At 37.6% G+C, this 16,466-nt stretch overlaps 1 protein-coding gene across 1 annotated transcript; it reads left to right on the top strand.

Moving 5' to 3' along the window:
* Positions 1-1,637: 1,637 nt before the first annotated feature.
* Positions 1,638-16,317, top strand: LOC134651332 (dnaJ homolog subfamily C member 10-like). The gene is made up of 16 exons (XM_063506409.1): positions 1,638-1,702; positions 1,803-1,962; positions 3,549-3,762; positions 3,862-3,974; positions 4,262-4,357; positions 4,443-4,640; positions 4,970-5,164; positions 6,753-6,873; positions 10,172-10,372; positions 11,227-11,336; positions 11,747-11,912; positions 12,275-12,402; positions 14,054-14,178; positions 15,163-15,297; positions 15,541-15,628; positions 16,018-16,317. Coding segments are annotated over exons 1-16 (2,310 nt in total). The 5' UTR covers positions 1,638-1,700; the 3' UTR covers positions 16,276-16,317.
* The last annotated feature ends 149 nt before the right edge of the window (positions 16,318-16,466 follow it).

The following is a 16,466-nucleotide window of genomic DNA, read 5'->3' as shown; positions in this document are numbered from 1 at the left end:
ATATTTATTAGTACAAAAACACGATAAGGTTTAAATTAGACACGAGCTTTTTAGTATTCAGCATAGAGGTACTATAATCTATATACTGACCGTCAAACCCATATTTAATTGTATGTACTTACCGATATATGTAGATATCTAACTCATTCAGGTGCATCTGAAATGCAGAATCAGGCATTTTTTCTAAAAGAGTAAGTAATAGGTATACAGTCAACCTATTTGATTCCTAGGCCACTATAGAACCATGTCATAATGAATTAGTTTGTTTATTTTATAGTGATAGAACCTTATCGCTTTAACTACTAGCCTAGGAATCAGATTGGTTGACTGAAACTAACAGAAAACGGTGACGTTATAGGAGAGCCTACGCGAGTGGAAAAACCAGAGTATAATATATATATTGACTTAGTCTACTTAGATAGACATTAAAGGTGTCATTCGGATAGCGTCTCCAGCAACGTTACTTTTACGGCATTGCTTATACAGCTTTACAGAAGCGGGAAACACACAGGGGAAACAAGAGATGCCAATTTCCTTGATAAATTGTGTTCCTGTCGTTGCCGTATTGCTGTCATGATTAGAAAGTTCAATCCGCCACAAAAAAAATCAAGGAGATTTCACCTTTTCCGTTAAGTACTGCAATGCACCAGCAATGCTGCACGTTAACAGTCGTCATCCGAATGTCACTTGTTTTCGTTATCTTAAGATTGTATTTTTTATTTTTCCTGTTGCAGACTGAGACTGATGCATGTAAAAAGATACTTTTTGCTATTAACATTTAACAGGCACCTTTTAATTTTAATTCTAGTTAGTCCCAATCCCAAATGTATCGAACTGAGTCTGTCAAGGCATTTCCGTCAGTAGAAAAAAGCGGAAAATTTTAAAAAATAAAGGGCGAACTACGAGACGAGCAACGCCGGCTTCCGAAGGGTGGTCGACCCATAGAAAATTTGAATTATGCCCCTTTTTCTAGCCATAGCACACTACCGCACCGCACCAAGGTCACGTTGCGCCGCACCAAGGTCAGACTACACATACTATAGTTCGTTTTTTTTAGAGTCAGACCAAGAAAAGTCTGCAGCGGATTTGATAGCTCACGCAGTACAAGTGTTATTTTAAACGTCAAACTTCTATGAAATTATGAATTATAAACAACACTTGCACTGGGTGGGCTATCAAATCCGCTGCAGACTTTTTTTGGTCCGACTCTAGCATTAGAAAGAACTTGAAAGAAAGTAAGCGATCTTGACCGGTCTTTTATCTGAAAAACGCTTTTTAAAAATCAGTAACTATTACTTATGAAAGCAGAAGAACATAAATGATCGTATTAGATTCATAATTCTTACATATTTGCCGTAACTTATTTTTAAAATGTGTTTTTCAATTAAAAGACACATCAAGATTGTTTACCTTATTTCATTAATTTATTAGCACCGTGTGTACGCAGCTTAAAATTTTTGACAGAAATTAACTGTCAGAATCGACAGACAGGCAATAAGGGAAGTGATTGTACCTCGACACCACTCTCGACACCTACACAAAAAGTAAACAGACGTTTTATCTTCCAAATTGGGTCAAATAATTTATCTATCTTAGATAAACTAGTCATTTAACTAAAAAAAACATTCAAAAAGTAAATGCATCACATAACAGACGCAGATAGAATATACTTTTAGCACACTTGCCGGCTTTTTGGCACCATGTAAGTATTGAAATATTGTTTCTACTTCTATTAGTAACATATTACTTTTAAAATAATTGACTTTCATCTCTTAATTAACTTTAAAACGTATTTATTTCAGGTTTAAACGTGTGATGGTGGTATTCGTTTTATTCGGAAATGCTAACCTTAGCGATGTAAGCTTTTACGAGGTTTTGGGTATAACAAAGCACTCCACTACGCAGGAAATCCGGCAAGCTTATAAAAAATTAGCAATAAAATATCATCCCGATAAAAACCAGGTAAATTCACTATTTGGCCATTGGCAATAAGTAATTACTAATGTTACAAGTCATAACATCTTAAAAACTATATTATTAGTTTTAAGTATGTTTCAAAGTAAGTATATTAGGTTATTTTAAGATATATTGCCAATTTGCTACCATGTTCCATGTGCGTAACATTATGTAAAGTACTCATACTTGATTTTTAATATAAATCTTTATCATATACCATTCCATAATTTTAATTTCTCACTACATTACATTCTTCACGCTTTATTATTGAATGCATACCTAAACATATATGCATATCAAGTACATATTACTCTTAGAGCAAATTGGTTTGTGTAAGTTTTTATGGTAATTCAATATTATTGATATGAACTTATTGTAATTAAATTTGTCATGGAATGTTCATGGTATAATAATATACTCCGCCTGGTACTCTCTTCCGAGATTCGCGAATGACCTAACTGGCACTTGCCTACGTCATCATGCTGTTTACAGGTTCTCAAACTTTAAAATGTGGGAGAATTTTAACCAACAGTGAAAATTATTTTAACGGCATTAATTTTAAGTTATTCATGTAGAAACATAGTAAAATAAAACAAATCTATACTGCACTTTTCACTCCTACTCTTACAGTTCCGAATAGAGCAGCCAACCATTTTCGTAACAAAACATTAATTACGAAGCTTACGACGTGAAAAGTTTGGAAAACACTGCGACTGCTGACACTGAGCGAGAAGGAAATAACAATTAACACGCGTTCGACAAGGACGGTCGGTCAGGGACAAAATGGCGGATTGTCAAATGTGACAGCGCTATCCTGTGTTGCCAGTAGTGTAAACAGAATTACCCGAACGTCTGAAATTTCTTTCGTGAATCGGAAGATATTGCTAACGAATAATTAAAAATGACGTGTTATTGTAAAATTTAAGATAAAATACATATAAATGAAAATTATTAAATTATAAAGAAATAAATTAACTTATTAACCATAGATATAATGTACCCATGTAACATGTTATGTTGAAATAAAGTGGCAATGTTATTGTGACGTAGGCAAGTGACACTCTGGGAAGAGAAGACCATGTTTTATTAGACCATGGGAATGTTAAAGTGAAACATTCTCTACAGCAGTTTTTCAACCTTTTTCATGATGCAGCCCCCTTAACATGTGTACAAGATGTTTCGCTTATGTATTGCTTTACAACTTGAAAAGGCTTTGTGACCCCCTAGGCTAGACCCTAGGGGGTCACAAAGCGTTTTTCAAACTTTTTCATGAGGCAACCCCCTTAGTACGAACATAATATTTCGCTTATGTATTGTTTAAAGGCTAGCAGAGGCGACCCACAGTATGAAAAACACTGCTCTACAGCGTTGTGTGCTACCACAGTGAAAATGTTAATGATCAATCAAAATTATAAATCATAGTCAGGCATTTTAATGCAATTTTTTTATAAGTAAAATTGTGTCAAAAAAGAAATAGTAAATACATATTACATAATAAAAATTTCCTCATTTGTCTATTTTTAATCCAATGCTCATTATGGTAATTAATATTAATTTCTCTATATGTACAATCATAATTTCTTAATTTTCAGGATGATTCAGTTCAGGAGAAGTTTCTTAAAATCACTGAAGCATATGAAACATTAAAAGACGCACAGAAGAGGCGCATGTATGACACGTTTGGGGTCCATCAACCGAACTCCAGGCACCATGACTATCGGAGCCAGAAGGAGTATAATAACATGTTCTATAACGGTCTTTACCATGAAGATCCATTTGTAGATACAGTCTCAGGGAAAGAGTTTTGTAAGTACTCTGTAATATAAATATTTTTCAATAGCATTTTTATAGTAGTTTGTATAACAGAAAAGATATTCTGAGGCCTATAACATTTATATGTTTCAGATAATTATTTAAGTGATGGGTTCCACTTCATTAACTTCTATTCTCCGTTCTGCCCACCATGTCAAAATCTAGCTGATCACTGGAAGAAGCTTGCAGAAGTATATAAGGGCATTGTAAGTTAATATCTTTAATACAAAATAAGTTCTCAGTTTCTCACCTGACTATCTTTGATGCACTGCCCTAATTATGGTCTACTTACTCTTAAGAGGCCCACTGATTAATAGTTTGCTGGACATTATCGGCCTGTCAGTTAGAACAAAAAGTTGACAGTTCCGAACAACTGACAGGCCGATATTGTCCGGCGGACTGGTAATCAGTGGGCCCCTTTAAAATTCAATTGACATTGAAAACCCTGCGGCCTGCTTCTTATACTTTACTAATATGTAGTTGGAATTTACAGGTAAAAGTGGGTGCAGTGAATTGTAAATACCACAATTCATTTTGCTACAACTCAATGAGCATTGGCAGCTATCCATCTCTATTATTTTATCCTAATGTAAGTACCAGGTACATTTATTATTACTGATATACCTCCCCTAAATGAACTGTTGAAAATTAATCAATTACTTTTTTTACTTCAGGGCAAAAAAGGCAACTACATTTACTACCGCGGTGCTCATACATTTAAAGCATTGGAGGATTTTGTCCTATCATACATAGATAAATCAAACTATGTACCAACTCTAACATACCTTAGAGGCCTTGACAAACCCATGGCTTATGTATTAGGAAGAAACAGAATAGACCATGATGCTTTGACAAGACTAGCATATCATTTGGTAAGTTTTTGTTCAGTGATATATGCTAAACGCCTAATGTCATACCTACAAAATCTGCCTCCATCTCATTTTATTCCCATTCTTTGCGGGAACAGAAATAAACACATCTACATATAAATAGTGATTAAGGGTCTGAGGGGCTTAATAGTAAGAAAAACTTCAAATAAAACATGAGATTTTGACTGTGGTACAGGAATAAGTAAAGTGACATGCAAATTTTGGCTATTCTTAAAACTACCCAAGAGGTGGTTGATGCGCTTCATGGATCCAGTTTCGATCCTAACAAATGGTTCCTAGGTACTAGCTAAATTAATATTTGGTGTTTCCAGAATGGGCTCGTCGCACTAGCTGTGATTGAAGACGACAACATCAGGTCCGAACTAACAAACAATGAGTACACGACCGTAGTATACCGGTTCCGGAAAACGGTGAAGGAGATTACTAGCACAGAAGAGAAGGAAATCCTGAGTGAAGTCATTGAGGCTCTGCCTACCATTGAACCAGTGGACCCAGAGAAGTTTAAGGTTGGTGAACTTTACGACAAAAGTTAAGTTTCCAGCCTTAGTAGCATGGTCGCATTTTTATCGTTTGTCACCATGCCTGTCACGTTCTAACAAGTATGTAAGTGCGAAAGTGACGGGCATAGTGATAGTCGATAAAAATGGAACCATGCTGAGCCCGCAGAAATTATTAAGTGTCAGGATTGCCAGATAAAACGCTTTATGTACAAACAAATAATGCCCATGCTGATTTTTGAATGAAAAGTGCGTGGCGGGAGTGGGTAATAAAAGCTGTGAGCGCGCTTGACGTGTCAGAAATATGAACTTTCGTGGACTACTATTTAACATCTGTCAATTGTATCATTTGTAGGATTTTTATCATATAAAAGCAAAGTCAGCAACGTCCACATCAAGTACATATCTCTTAACGTACCCTAAAACACAATCTTCTATGTTCTATAATTTCCTATTATATGATACAATAGGGAATATTACGCGAAAGTCTGCGTAGGGGGCGCCACTCCCACAACAAGTCACAATCTAAGGGTCTACCGCAAACGAGAACTCTCTCTATCACTCTTGCATATTCGAGCGATAAAGAGGCAGATAGCTGAGTTTCGATTTCACGTTTCCAGGTAGGCCCTTTCTAAACAAACCGCTTTAATGTATCAATCTCATATTTGATTGTCTGTGAAAACTTGTCAAAAAACAGTTTAAGGTACAGTAGATTCTGTATAAGTTATTATTTTATATTATTATATTATTTTAGCTTTATTTTCCACACAACTTATATATATTATACAACTTATATATATATTATATACTATATTATTATTATTTATTTTTTTCTTTTTGTTTTAATTTTTGTTATGTGGCCCCTCTATGGGCAAAAGCCTCCTCCATTCCTTTTTAAGACATTGTTCTCTTCTTGGCTTTCTTCTCTTACTTTTATTTTCACCGTTTTCATTAGTGTTTTCAATTCAATTCAATTTCAATTATTTATTTAAATCGAATCCGTAATTGATCCATAATTGTTAGTACTTACAACAAATCTTAAAATTAATAAAGGTTAGTGACATTCAATTACAAACAATACAAAATAATAATAATAATAGAACCAATAATAAAACTACAAGTACTCAAAATTTAATAGAACAAGATTAACTAGGCAACCTAAATGCACAATTTCTCAGCATCTGTGGCTGCCACATGCAGTCTATTCCAGTGCATGAGCAGTGGTGCATCTACCCTACCTGCCAACGTTTTCAGGATGCTATTGGTACTGCCACACAGTCTCTGCATAAGTGACGCCGATCTGTTTTCATTCCTTTTTTTCTTTTTTAACCTGACTGCCAATGAAGGGTATTGTTTTTAATTGCTAGTGCTGCACTCTGGCGGCAAAACATTGCAGTAATCCTCTCTTCTTCCTCGCGTCGTCCCGGCATTTTGCCACGGCTCATGGGAGCCTGGGGTCCGCTTGGCAACTAATCCCAGGATTGCAGTAATACTCCCTATTGTCAAATAAATTATGACGGATAGGGACAAACGTTGTTTGTTTGTTAGATTTGAGCAACGTTGACGAATAACTAATGTAACTCTAGATATTTTATAGGACATAAGAAACCAGCTTCGCACTGGCTACCAAAACGCCTGGGTCTTGTACTTCTCGAAGAAGGATGACGACAAACTGTTGCTGTATCAGATGAGGATGAAATTCCCAGTCTTGCATTTTGGTAAGACATGAAAAAAAATATTTATGACTTTTTACAAACCTATTTATTTTTAAGTAAGGAAAAGTGCAGGACTTATGATTATGACAGAGACTAGCTGTTGCCCGCGACTTCGTACGCGTGGATTTGTATATTGGTGGTTATAAATTCTACATTAGCTTAGAACATTATGCAGCAAAAGATAGCAGTAGGGACGGTTAATCATTTGTTAATTATTTTACAACGCATGAGATTTGTCTTTCACAACCTGGCTACGAAGTTTCAAGCCCCTAACTGAATAAAATTGTTCTCGATAATCTCGATATAATCTCTCTCAACCCCCAGAAGATTTTCAAGTCCACTATTTAATAAAACCTACTACCTAACTACCTATTTACGAAGTTTGAAGTTCCTAGCTTTAAATAAAATTTGAACCCTCTACCAACTCTCAACCCCTGTTTAAACTTTTAGGGGATGAATTTTTAAAAATGCTGAAATTACTTTTCTTGTATTGTAATAATATGCCTTTATACAACGATTCAAGTCCCGCACTCCGATAAATATTTGGGTTCCATAAAAAATGTCGACCCCCTTCACCACCTTGGGGGATAAATTATCAAAAACTCTGAAATTAGTTCTCTTTTCTCTTAATAGAATACCTTTTTACGAAGCTTCAAGTTCCTAGCTTTAAATAAAATTATAACCTATACAATATTTCAACCCCTTTTTAACCCTGTTATGGGATGAATTTTTAAAAACGCTGAAATAAGTTTTCTTGTGTTCTAATACTATGGCTTTATACAAAGATTTAAGTCTCGCACTCTCAAAAATATTTGATCTCCATACAAACTTTCAACCCCTTTTTCACCTCCTCGGGGGATGAATTTTTAAAAACGCTGAATAGGTTTTTTGTTTTTTAATAAAATACCTTTTTACGAAGTTTCAAGTTCCTAGCTTTAAATAAAATTTGAACCCTATACAAACTTTCAACCCCCTTTTGGACCCTTATAGGGTATGAATTTTTAAAAACGCTGAAATTACTTTTCTCGTATTCTAATAATATGTCATTATACAAAGATTCAAGTCCCGTACTTACAAAAAATATTGACCTCCATACAAATTTTCAACCCCTTTTTCACCACCTTAAATGTTGAATTTTGAAAAACGCTAACAATAGTTTTCTTCTCTTTTAATGAAATAACTTTTTACGAAGTTACAAATTCGTAGGTTAAAATAAAATATAAACCCTATACAATCTTTCAACCCCTTTTTAACCCTTTTAAGGGATGAATTTTTGAAAACGCTTTAATTACTTTTCTTGAGAATTAATAATATGGCTTTATACAAAGATTCAAGTCCCGCAATCTAAAAAATATTTGATCTCCGTACAAACTTTCAACCCCTTTTTCACCAACTCGGGGGATGAATTTTTAAAAACACTGAAATTTGTTTTGTTGTTTTTTAATTTAATACCTTTTTGCGAAGTTTCAAGGTCTTAGCTTAAAATAAAATTTGCACCCCAAGACAAAGTTTCATCCCCTTTTTTACCCCCTTAGGGGTTGAATTTCCTAAAACGTCGCAATTCCTTTTTTTTGCAATCGGCTATTATGCCTTTCTAAAAAGTTTCGAAGCATTTGTAATGGATTCAAACTTTCAACCCCTTTTTAACCCTGTTAGGGGATGAATTTTTAAAAACGCTGAAATTACTTTTCCTGACTTATAATAATATACCCATATACAAAGTTTAAAGTCACACACTCACAAAAATATTTGATCTCCATACAAACTTTCAACCCCTTTTTCACCACCTTGGGGGATGAATTTTTGAAAACGCTGAAATTAGTTTTCTTGTATTTTAATTTAATACCTTTTTGCAAAGTTTCAAGGTCTTAGCTTAAAATAAAATTTGCACCCCAAGACAAAGTTTCATCCCCTTTTTTACCCCCTTAGGGGTTGAATTTCCTAAAACGTCGCAATTCCTTTTTTTTGCAATCGGCTATATGCCTTTCTAAAAAGTTTCGAAGCATTTGTAATGGATTCAAACTTTCAACCCCTTTTTAACCCTGTTAGGGGATGAATTTTTAAAAACGCTGAAATTACTTTTCCTGACTTATAATAATATACCCATATACAAAGTTTAAAGTCACACACTCACAAAAATATTTGATCTCCATACAAACTTTCAACCCCTTTTTCACCACCTTGGGGGATGAATTTTTGAAAACGCTGAAATTAGTTTTCTTGTGTTTTAATTTAATACCTTTTTGCAAAGTTTCAAGGTCCTAGCTTAAAATAAAATTTGCACCCCAAGACAAAGTTTCATCCCCTTTTTTACCCCCTTAGGGGTTGAATTTCCTAAAACGTCGCAATTACTTTTTTTTGTAATCGGCTATTATGCCTTTCAAAGAAGTTTCAAAGCATTTGTAATGGATTCAAACTTTCAACCCCTTTTTAACCCTGTTAGGGGATGAATTTTTAAAAACGCTGAAATTACTTTTCCTGTCTTATAATAATATACCCATATACAAAGTTTAAAGTCACACACTCACAAAAATATTTGATCTCCATACAAACTTTCAACCCCTTTTTCACCACCTTGGGGGATGAATTTTCGAAAACTCTGAAATCAGTTTTCTTGTTTTTTAATATAATACATTTTCACAAAGTTTCAAATTTCTAGCTTAAATTAAAACTTGAACCCCATACAACCTTTCATCCCCTTTTTAACCCCCTTAGGGGTTGAATTTTTCAAAATCGCTTCTTATCTCTTGTACACTTTGCAAATGCAACCTAGTGTGCAAATTTCAACTTTCTAGCTTTTGTAGTTTCGGCTCTGCGTTGATGAATCAGTCAGTCAGTCAGTCAGTCAGGACACTTGCATTTATATATATAGATTAGTGTAAATATCGTGTTTAAAATTTATTATGTTTTACATTTTAGCTTTGAGTGTATGATAATTATTATCTTACGTCTATTCATAACCACTTATACAATTAACTACAACGAAAGCTATAACTCTGCCTGTTTTTAGGATTTCGTAGTCACCTAGAAACCCTTATAATTTCGCCATGTCTGTCCGAGGCTTTGCTCCGTGATCGGTAGTGCTAGAATGCTGCAATTTGGCATGAATCTCAGTAAAAGTCTCTTCTTAGTCCATAGACGTACAAAGCGCTGCAAAGGTATTCTCTTATACTGTACATGATACTTAATAATAGCCCCCGTTTGGCCTATTTTGACAGAATGGTAACTACGAATCCTTACACTGAGCATGGCCCGCCATGCTCTTGGCTGATTTTTTTAAATAAAATATCCCATGTGACAGGTGAAATCGACTGCGACGCGTGGCCACACCTCTGCCTGTCCCTGCAAGTGGATGCCACGCCGGCTTGGGCCCTGCTCAAGCCGGGAGGCGCCTACCAGAAGGCCTCGCGGTCGGCCGACCTCAAGACTTTCCTCCGAGTAGCCCCGTTGGCTACTAAGCTGCACTCGTTGGCGCCATCCGCTATTAAGACTTTGCACGAAGGTGAGAAGATACTAAAATAAGGGTCTTGAATTGTTGACTATCAATTTCTATATCCCATCAAAAACATTACATGTAAAAAGATGCAAGTCTCGCAACGCAATTCTTCTACTACAAAAAAGTTTTGAGATGTAATGTGAAACAAAGTCGGTTATTTTAGTCAGTGCCAGTGGGTGTTAAAATCGTATCAATAAGATATCTTTAATTAGGGTTCCGTACCCAAAGGGTAAAAACGGGACCCTATTACTAAGACTCCGCTGTCCGTCCGTCCGTCCGTCTGTCACCAGGCTGTATCTCACGAACCGTGATAGCTAGACAGTTGAAATTTTCACAGATGATGTATTTCTGTTGCCGCTATAACAACAAATACTAAAAACAGAATAAAATAAAGATTTAAGTGGGGCTCCCATACAACAAACGTGATTTTTGATCGAAGTTAAGCAACGTCGGGCGGGGTCAGTACTTGGATGGGTGACCGTTTTTTTGCTTGTTTTGCTCTATTTTTTGTTGATGGTGCGGAACCCTCCGTGCGCGAGTCCGACTCGCACTTGGCCGGTTTTTTTTTAATACGTAATCAGATACACCGTATAGGCCACGACATTACTTTTTTAGAGAATAAATGTCTGGGCGTGGTCTGTTACCTTGTAGCCTACCTAAATGTAAAAGTTAAACTTGGCATTGACACTTCACCCCAATAAGCTGGTGCTGCCCTCAACAATACGCTGCCTATATTACCTAATTAATGGATTTATAGATTTAAAAACTGTCGCCAGAAAGCGCTGCTCGCTTCTGAGAATTATTAAAAGTGCTTAATTTTCATTGAACCCTAACCTAAAGTAAAAACGTTCGTTTTACAGATGTAGGAACTTGGGTGGTGCTAGTAGTGCCATACAAGGCCTCGTGGGACACTATCGCCGAAGCATTCACGCGCGCCTCTTTGCACTTCCTGAACTCAGAAAATATAAGCGTAAGAACACATTCTGTAGCAAGCTATTATAGTTATAAGCTGAGCCAGTTAGAGAGTTTTTTCTATATCTAATACAATAGACTCTCCAACTAGCTCAGAACTGCGGCCTAAAGTAGAAAGTTTGTAAAGTCTATGAATAATTCGTAACAGTTGAAGTAGATGGCGCTGTACGACCAAGTCGGCCCCGCCAGGTCCGTGCATTAGCACTAACATAACGTTCGATAATCCAGATACCACTAGATGTTCACTTGTCAAAACTGTGGCTATAATATCTTGAACCACTTTTTACATCGTACGGATGTGTTTTTATGTAGGCCTTTTTCTATGCACGTTTTAATAACCGTTTAACGTATTTAACACACTGTAAACATTTCAAGTTTTTTTTTACAAGAACTTATTATCAATTTCAGTTCGGCATAATTACGTGCTGTGAAAAGACCGCGCGCTACTGCCGCGAAGTGAGTTCGAACTCGCCAGTAATGTTCGTTCAAACGGGGAACAAGAGAGACATGTACAGCGGCCGAATAGATGAACACCAGATAGTGGACTTCATACAGCTTATAAAGGATAGTGCAGGTATATACCTACCTACATAACAATTTTTTCTAACCTTGAAATGTTATCAAGTAACTGAAGCGATTTACCTTCGCACTAAACCCTAACTAACCCAACAGTAGATACTTAACACATTCATTGCCGAAAACCCGACTATCGTGTATTTTATGATTTTATTCCCAGGCCGGACGACCCGATAGTCGGGATCGTGGTACTACAGCTTTATATGACGACATTTTTGTGGTCTGGCGCGGATGTCTTGTTTGGCTGGGTGGCAATGAATGTGTTAACTAAATAGTACCTATTTATTGGTTTGCATTGGAGTATGCCAGATTGCCCTGTCTTTACATATGCTTGTTCTAATTATTGTTTTTTGTTTTCAGATTTGGAACTGACGGAGGAGCAGGCCCTGGCGATATTAGATCCCAGCCGCGAAGAGGCGTGGCTGGTGGCCTACCTGCCGCCTGGCCACGAGGACTTGAAGCATGTGTGGCGACTGGTCGCCAATAAGGTACTAACCAAAAATAAGTAGGTAGATATAATAATATAGGCCTTTGCCATCTCTGTCAGATGTTTAAGCAGCATCCCGGTTGCGACACTTGTGTTCGTGGCTGTAAAGCCCTATACGAGAGAGCATCCCTCGGCCACACACGCAGCAGGTGTATGCTCCCCCAGGTGGGCGGGGGTTGGAGGCCTGCTCGTGGCGCCTCATGCGTTTTTTAGGGTTCCGTACCCAAAGGGTAAAAACGGGACCCTATTACTAAAACTCCGCTGTCCGTCCGTCCGTCTGTCACCAGGCTGTATCTCACAAACCGTGATAGCTAGACAGTTGAAATTTTCACAGATGATGTATTTCTGTTGCCGCTATAACAACAAATACTAAAAACAGAATAAAATAAAGATATAAGTGGGGCTCCCATACAACAAACGTGATTTTTGACCGAAGTTAAGCAACGTCGGGCGGGGTCAGTACTTGGATGGGTGACCGTTTTTTTGCTTGTTTTGCTCTATTTTTTTGTTTATGGTGCGGAACCCTCCGTGCGCGAGTCCGACTCGCACTTGGCCGGTTTTTTCTTTTAATGAGGAAAACCAGGCATCGTCGTGCTTGGATTGACCATCATGAATAGCACGACGCCACATGGGTCGGTCTTCGGCCACTTTCTGCCATTGGTTGCATGTGATGTTAAAAGCAACCATGTCACGTTTCGCGCAATCTTTAAAGCGCAGCATTGGCCGCCCGACCGTTATTTTTGCGTCTGCAACCTCTCCTACTTAGCAAGATTTGGCGTGGCAAACCAGTCCGTTCCATCTAAATTAAAATAGGTACTTATTAGCATGTTGTAGAATCTTTATTCGGGTGTGAATATCTACTCAATATGAATATAGGTACTCATGTCTACGTCCGCTTGTGTTAGCTCTGATATTTAGGTAAACAAGATTTGTTTTCTTTGTGAATAGTATTGGGCTGCTTGTTATGTGCATTCGACTTGAACAGGTGCAACGAACGGACAATACCAAAAATGTGGCTCTCTATTTGATGACAAGCAAGTACGTCATTGCTATTATGATTCTTGTTTGCACCCTCGCATTGGGTTTTGGTTACATAGAGATGTACGATATCGTACATGATATTTTTTTCTGTTACTATTAACTGTATATATGTTAAAGACCGGGAACTTGTATATACTTAATCCATATTCCCTCGAGTCCAAGGTCCTATAACACTTTGATATCGCGTCCGAGTGACTTCGCGGTTTTTTCGCCGACTCGATATCTTGTCCGCCGAAGTCGTGGAGTTATACTTGGTCAAACAGATCTTGACAGTAGAAAAAGGCGGCAAATGTGAAAAATGCAGGCGCGAAGGGATATCGTCCCATAGACATTTTTTGATTTGCTTGACCAGCTATAATACTGTTGTGGGTTGATGATAACCTATGATATCCCCCGGTAGCTGCGGCCGCTGGAGTTCTGGAGTTCGTGCGTGTACCGACGTATTTTGCTGCAAGGCTTGCACGGGGCGGGCGATTCTGCGCTAACGTGCGCACGCCTTTCTGATCAGTAGGCCGCTCCTGTGTGCAAGCGACACATCGCTTTTGTGCACTTTCTTGTCACCATAGTGGCAGATGATAATGCTTAACCGTGTAATGTGTGTTGTTTGACAGCTGCGGCCGCTGCAGTTCGTGCGTGCAGGCGTGCTGCAGTGTGCGCGCGGCGCGGGCGGGTTCTGCGCCAACGTGCGCGCGCCCACTGCGCGCCTTTACCCCATCGCGTCAGGACAGCATTACTCGTGAGCGACTATCATTTTTAGAGTTCCGTAGCCAAATGGCAAAAAACGGAACCCTTATAGATTCGTCATGTCTGTCTGTCTGTCCGTCTGTCTGTCCGTCCGTATGTCACAGCCACTTTTCTCCGAAACTATAAGAACTATACTGTTGAAACTTGGTAAGTAGATGTATTCTGTGAACCGCATTAAGATTTTCACACAAAAATAGAAAAAAAAAACAATAAATTTTTGGGGTTCCCCATACTTCGAACTGAAACTCAAAAATTTTTTTTTCATCAAACCCATACGTGTGGGGTATCTATGGATAGGTCTTCAAAAATGATATTGAGGTTTCTAATATCATTTTTTTTTCTAAACTGAATAGTTTGCGCGAGAGAGACTTCCAAAGTGGTAAAATGTGTCCCCCCCCCCTGTAACTTCTAAAATAAGAGAATGATAAAACTAAAAAAAAATATATGATGTACATTACCATGTAAACTTCCACCGAAAATTGGTTTGAACGAGATCTAGTAAGTAGTTTTTTTTTTATACGTCTTAAATCGCCTAAATACGGAACCCTTCATGGGCGAGTCCGACTCGCACTTGACCGCTTTTTTTTATTACGCGCCCTACGCACTATGGCGCTTTATAATCTGGCAAACCAATTTTGTCTGTAGCAGTGGAATAAAAAACTATACTCGCCCATCATTTGTAGTTAAGCTCAAGCTCAGGCTTTTTAGAGCATCTTGTTATAAACAAAACTTGTAAAAAAATCAAAACACTTTATTAACCCTTTAACGGGCCAGATTTTAATAAAATCAAGTAATTTAGCCGCACTGCCACTTCATAGTCCTAACAATTCTCCATAAGGAAAAATGCAAAAAGATGGTAATTTTTGCCATAGATTTAGATTACTTCTACTCGCCACTAGATGTCGCTAGTGGTATAGCAAATCTGCGCTCTCCGTTACAGAATACAAGTTGAACTAAAAGCATTTCTTCGTTTCAGAGTAAGTTTGCAGCACCTAAATGAGGCGCCATACATACTGGAGTGGGCGTTGGACCATATTGACGATTCGGTGCAGAAACTCAATTGGAACTCCTTCTCCAAGCGCGTTATAGCAGAGGAACTGCAACCCTCGAGGTTTGTAACAGTCTCTCCATATATTGTAAGCTTTTACAGTTAGTTTAAATATCGCCGAACTTGCAACAACAACAAAAAAACACTGCAAAATTATGCATGAAGCAAAATTGCAAAATATTCAGGAGATAGTAACACTCTAATATATCTGTCTATCAGGTAGTCTCACGATGTTAAATTTGCCTTTTATTCTTTCAAATAGCAGTACATAAAAATATCAATAGTGACATGTCATTTATTTTGCAGTGGCAAGAAACCCTGGTTGGTCTACTTCCACTCCCCACGGTGCTACCGCTGCTACGAAATGTATGCCGATTTCGCGATTGCTGGCATCGTAAGTATCACAATCAGTCGGCAATTTGTATTATTGTATGGTCCCATGGTTTCATTTTTAACAACAGCTAAACTTAAAGTACTAAAGTAAGGACGATAAGCACGAAGAATTTCGTTCATTGTTCCCCCCCCCCCCTGTTCCTATATCTATCGCACGCGCCTAATTATATTGCTCTCCTGTCCATGTGCTGGGGCACACTGTGCAAGCGGGAAACCAGTTCAAATTTACAAATGGAGATTCCTTACGATTTTTTTAACGTTACTTTGATATGACATGTAAAGCGGCCAGGTTCCAATTAGTTGTACCATCATATCATCAACACTTCAGAAGAATGTTGCTATTAGTACATAATTACATGTATCAGTCATGTTGGGAATTTCTGTCCTCAGCTACTCAACAGTGCAGTAAACCTGGGTAAAGTGAACTGTCTCAACGAGCGAGGCGTGTGTCAACACGAGCACATCACCAGCTACCCCTCCCTCCGGCTTTACCTCAACAGAAACAACCATCAGAGGTTCAGCAGTGTCATCTCCATACATGTGCAGGACTATGCCTCTCTTCTTAAGCACATCAAAGCACACTTGATGAATTATGATGAAAGATTACTGGCTGGCATTGAGGTGAAGTCGAGGCATGATGAGTTATAACTACTAATGATCTATAGGTAGCAAAATTTTAATAATCTCATTAATAAATCTCATTAACTAAAAAAATACGGAAAAACATTGTCCGGGACATCTGCTAGATATCATAGTATCATTCTATGGATAAACATTAGATATACTAATACATTTTAGCAATCATCTCACTTAATACTCCTACTTTATATTCCAATCAA

Source organism: Cydia amplana, chromosome 1 (genome assembly GCF_948474715.1).
Source record: "Cydia amplana chromosome 1, ilCydAmpl1.1, whole genome shotgun sequence".
In the NCBI taxonomy this organism is placed as follows: domain Eukaryota; kingdom Metazoa; phylum Arthropoda; class Insecta; order Lepidoptera; family Tortricidae; genus Cydia; species Cydia amplana.
Note: the sequence above shows the minus strand (reverse complement) of the source record. Positions and strands in the feature narration are given on the sequence as shown.

What these genes read in the sequence shown, in the direction of transcription:
- LOC134651332 (XM_063506409.1), top strand. An exon ending in GCGTCAGGACAGCATTACTC is followed by an intron (nt 14,179 to 15,162) that starts GTGAGCGACTAT and finishes TCTTCGTTTCAG; the next exon opens with AGTAAGTTTGCAGCACCTAA. An exon ending in GAGGAACTGCAACCCTCGAG is followed by an intron (nt 15,298 to 15,540) that starts GTTTGTAACAGT and finishes TTTATTTTGCAG; the next exon opens with TGGCAAGAAACCCTGGTTGG.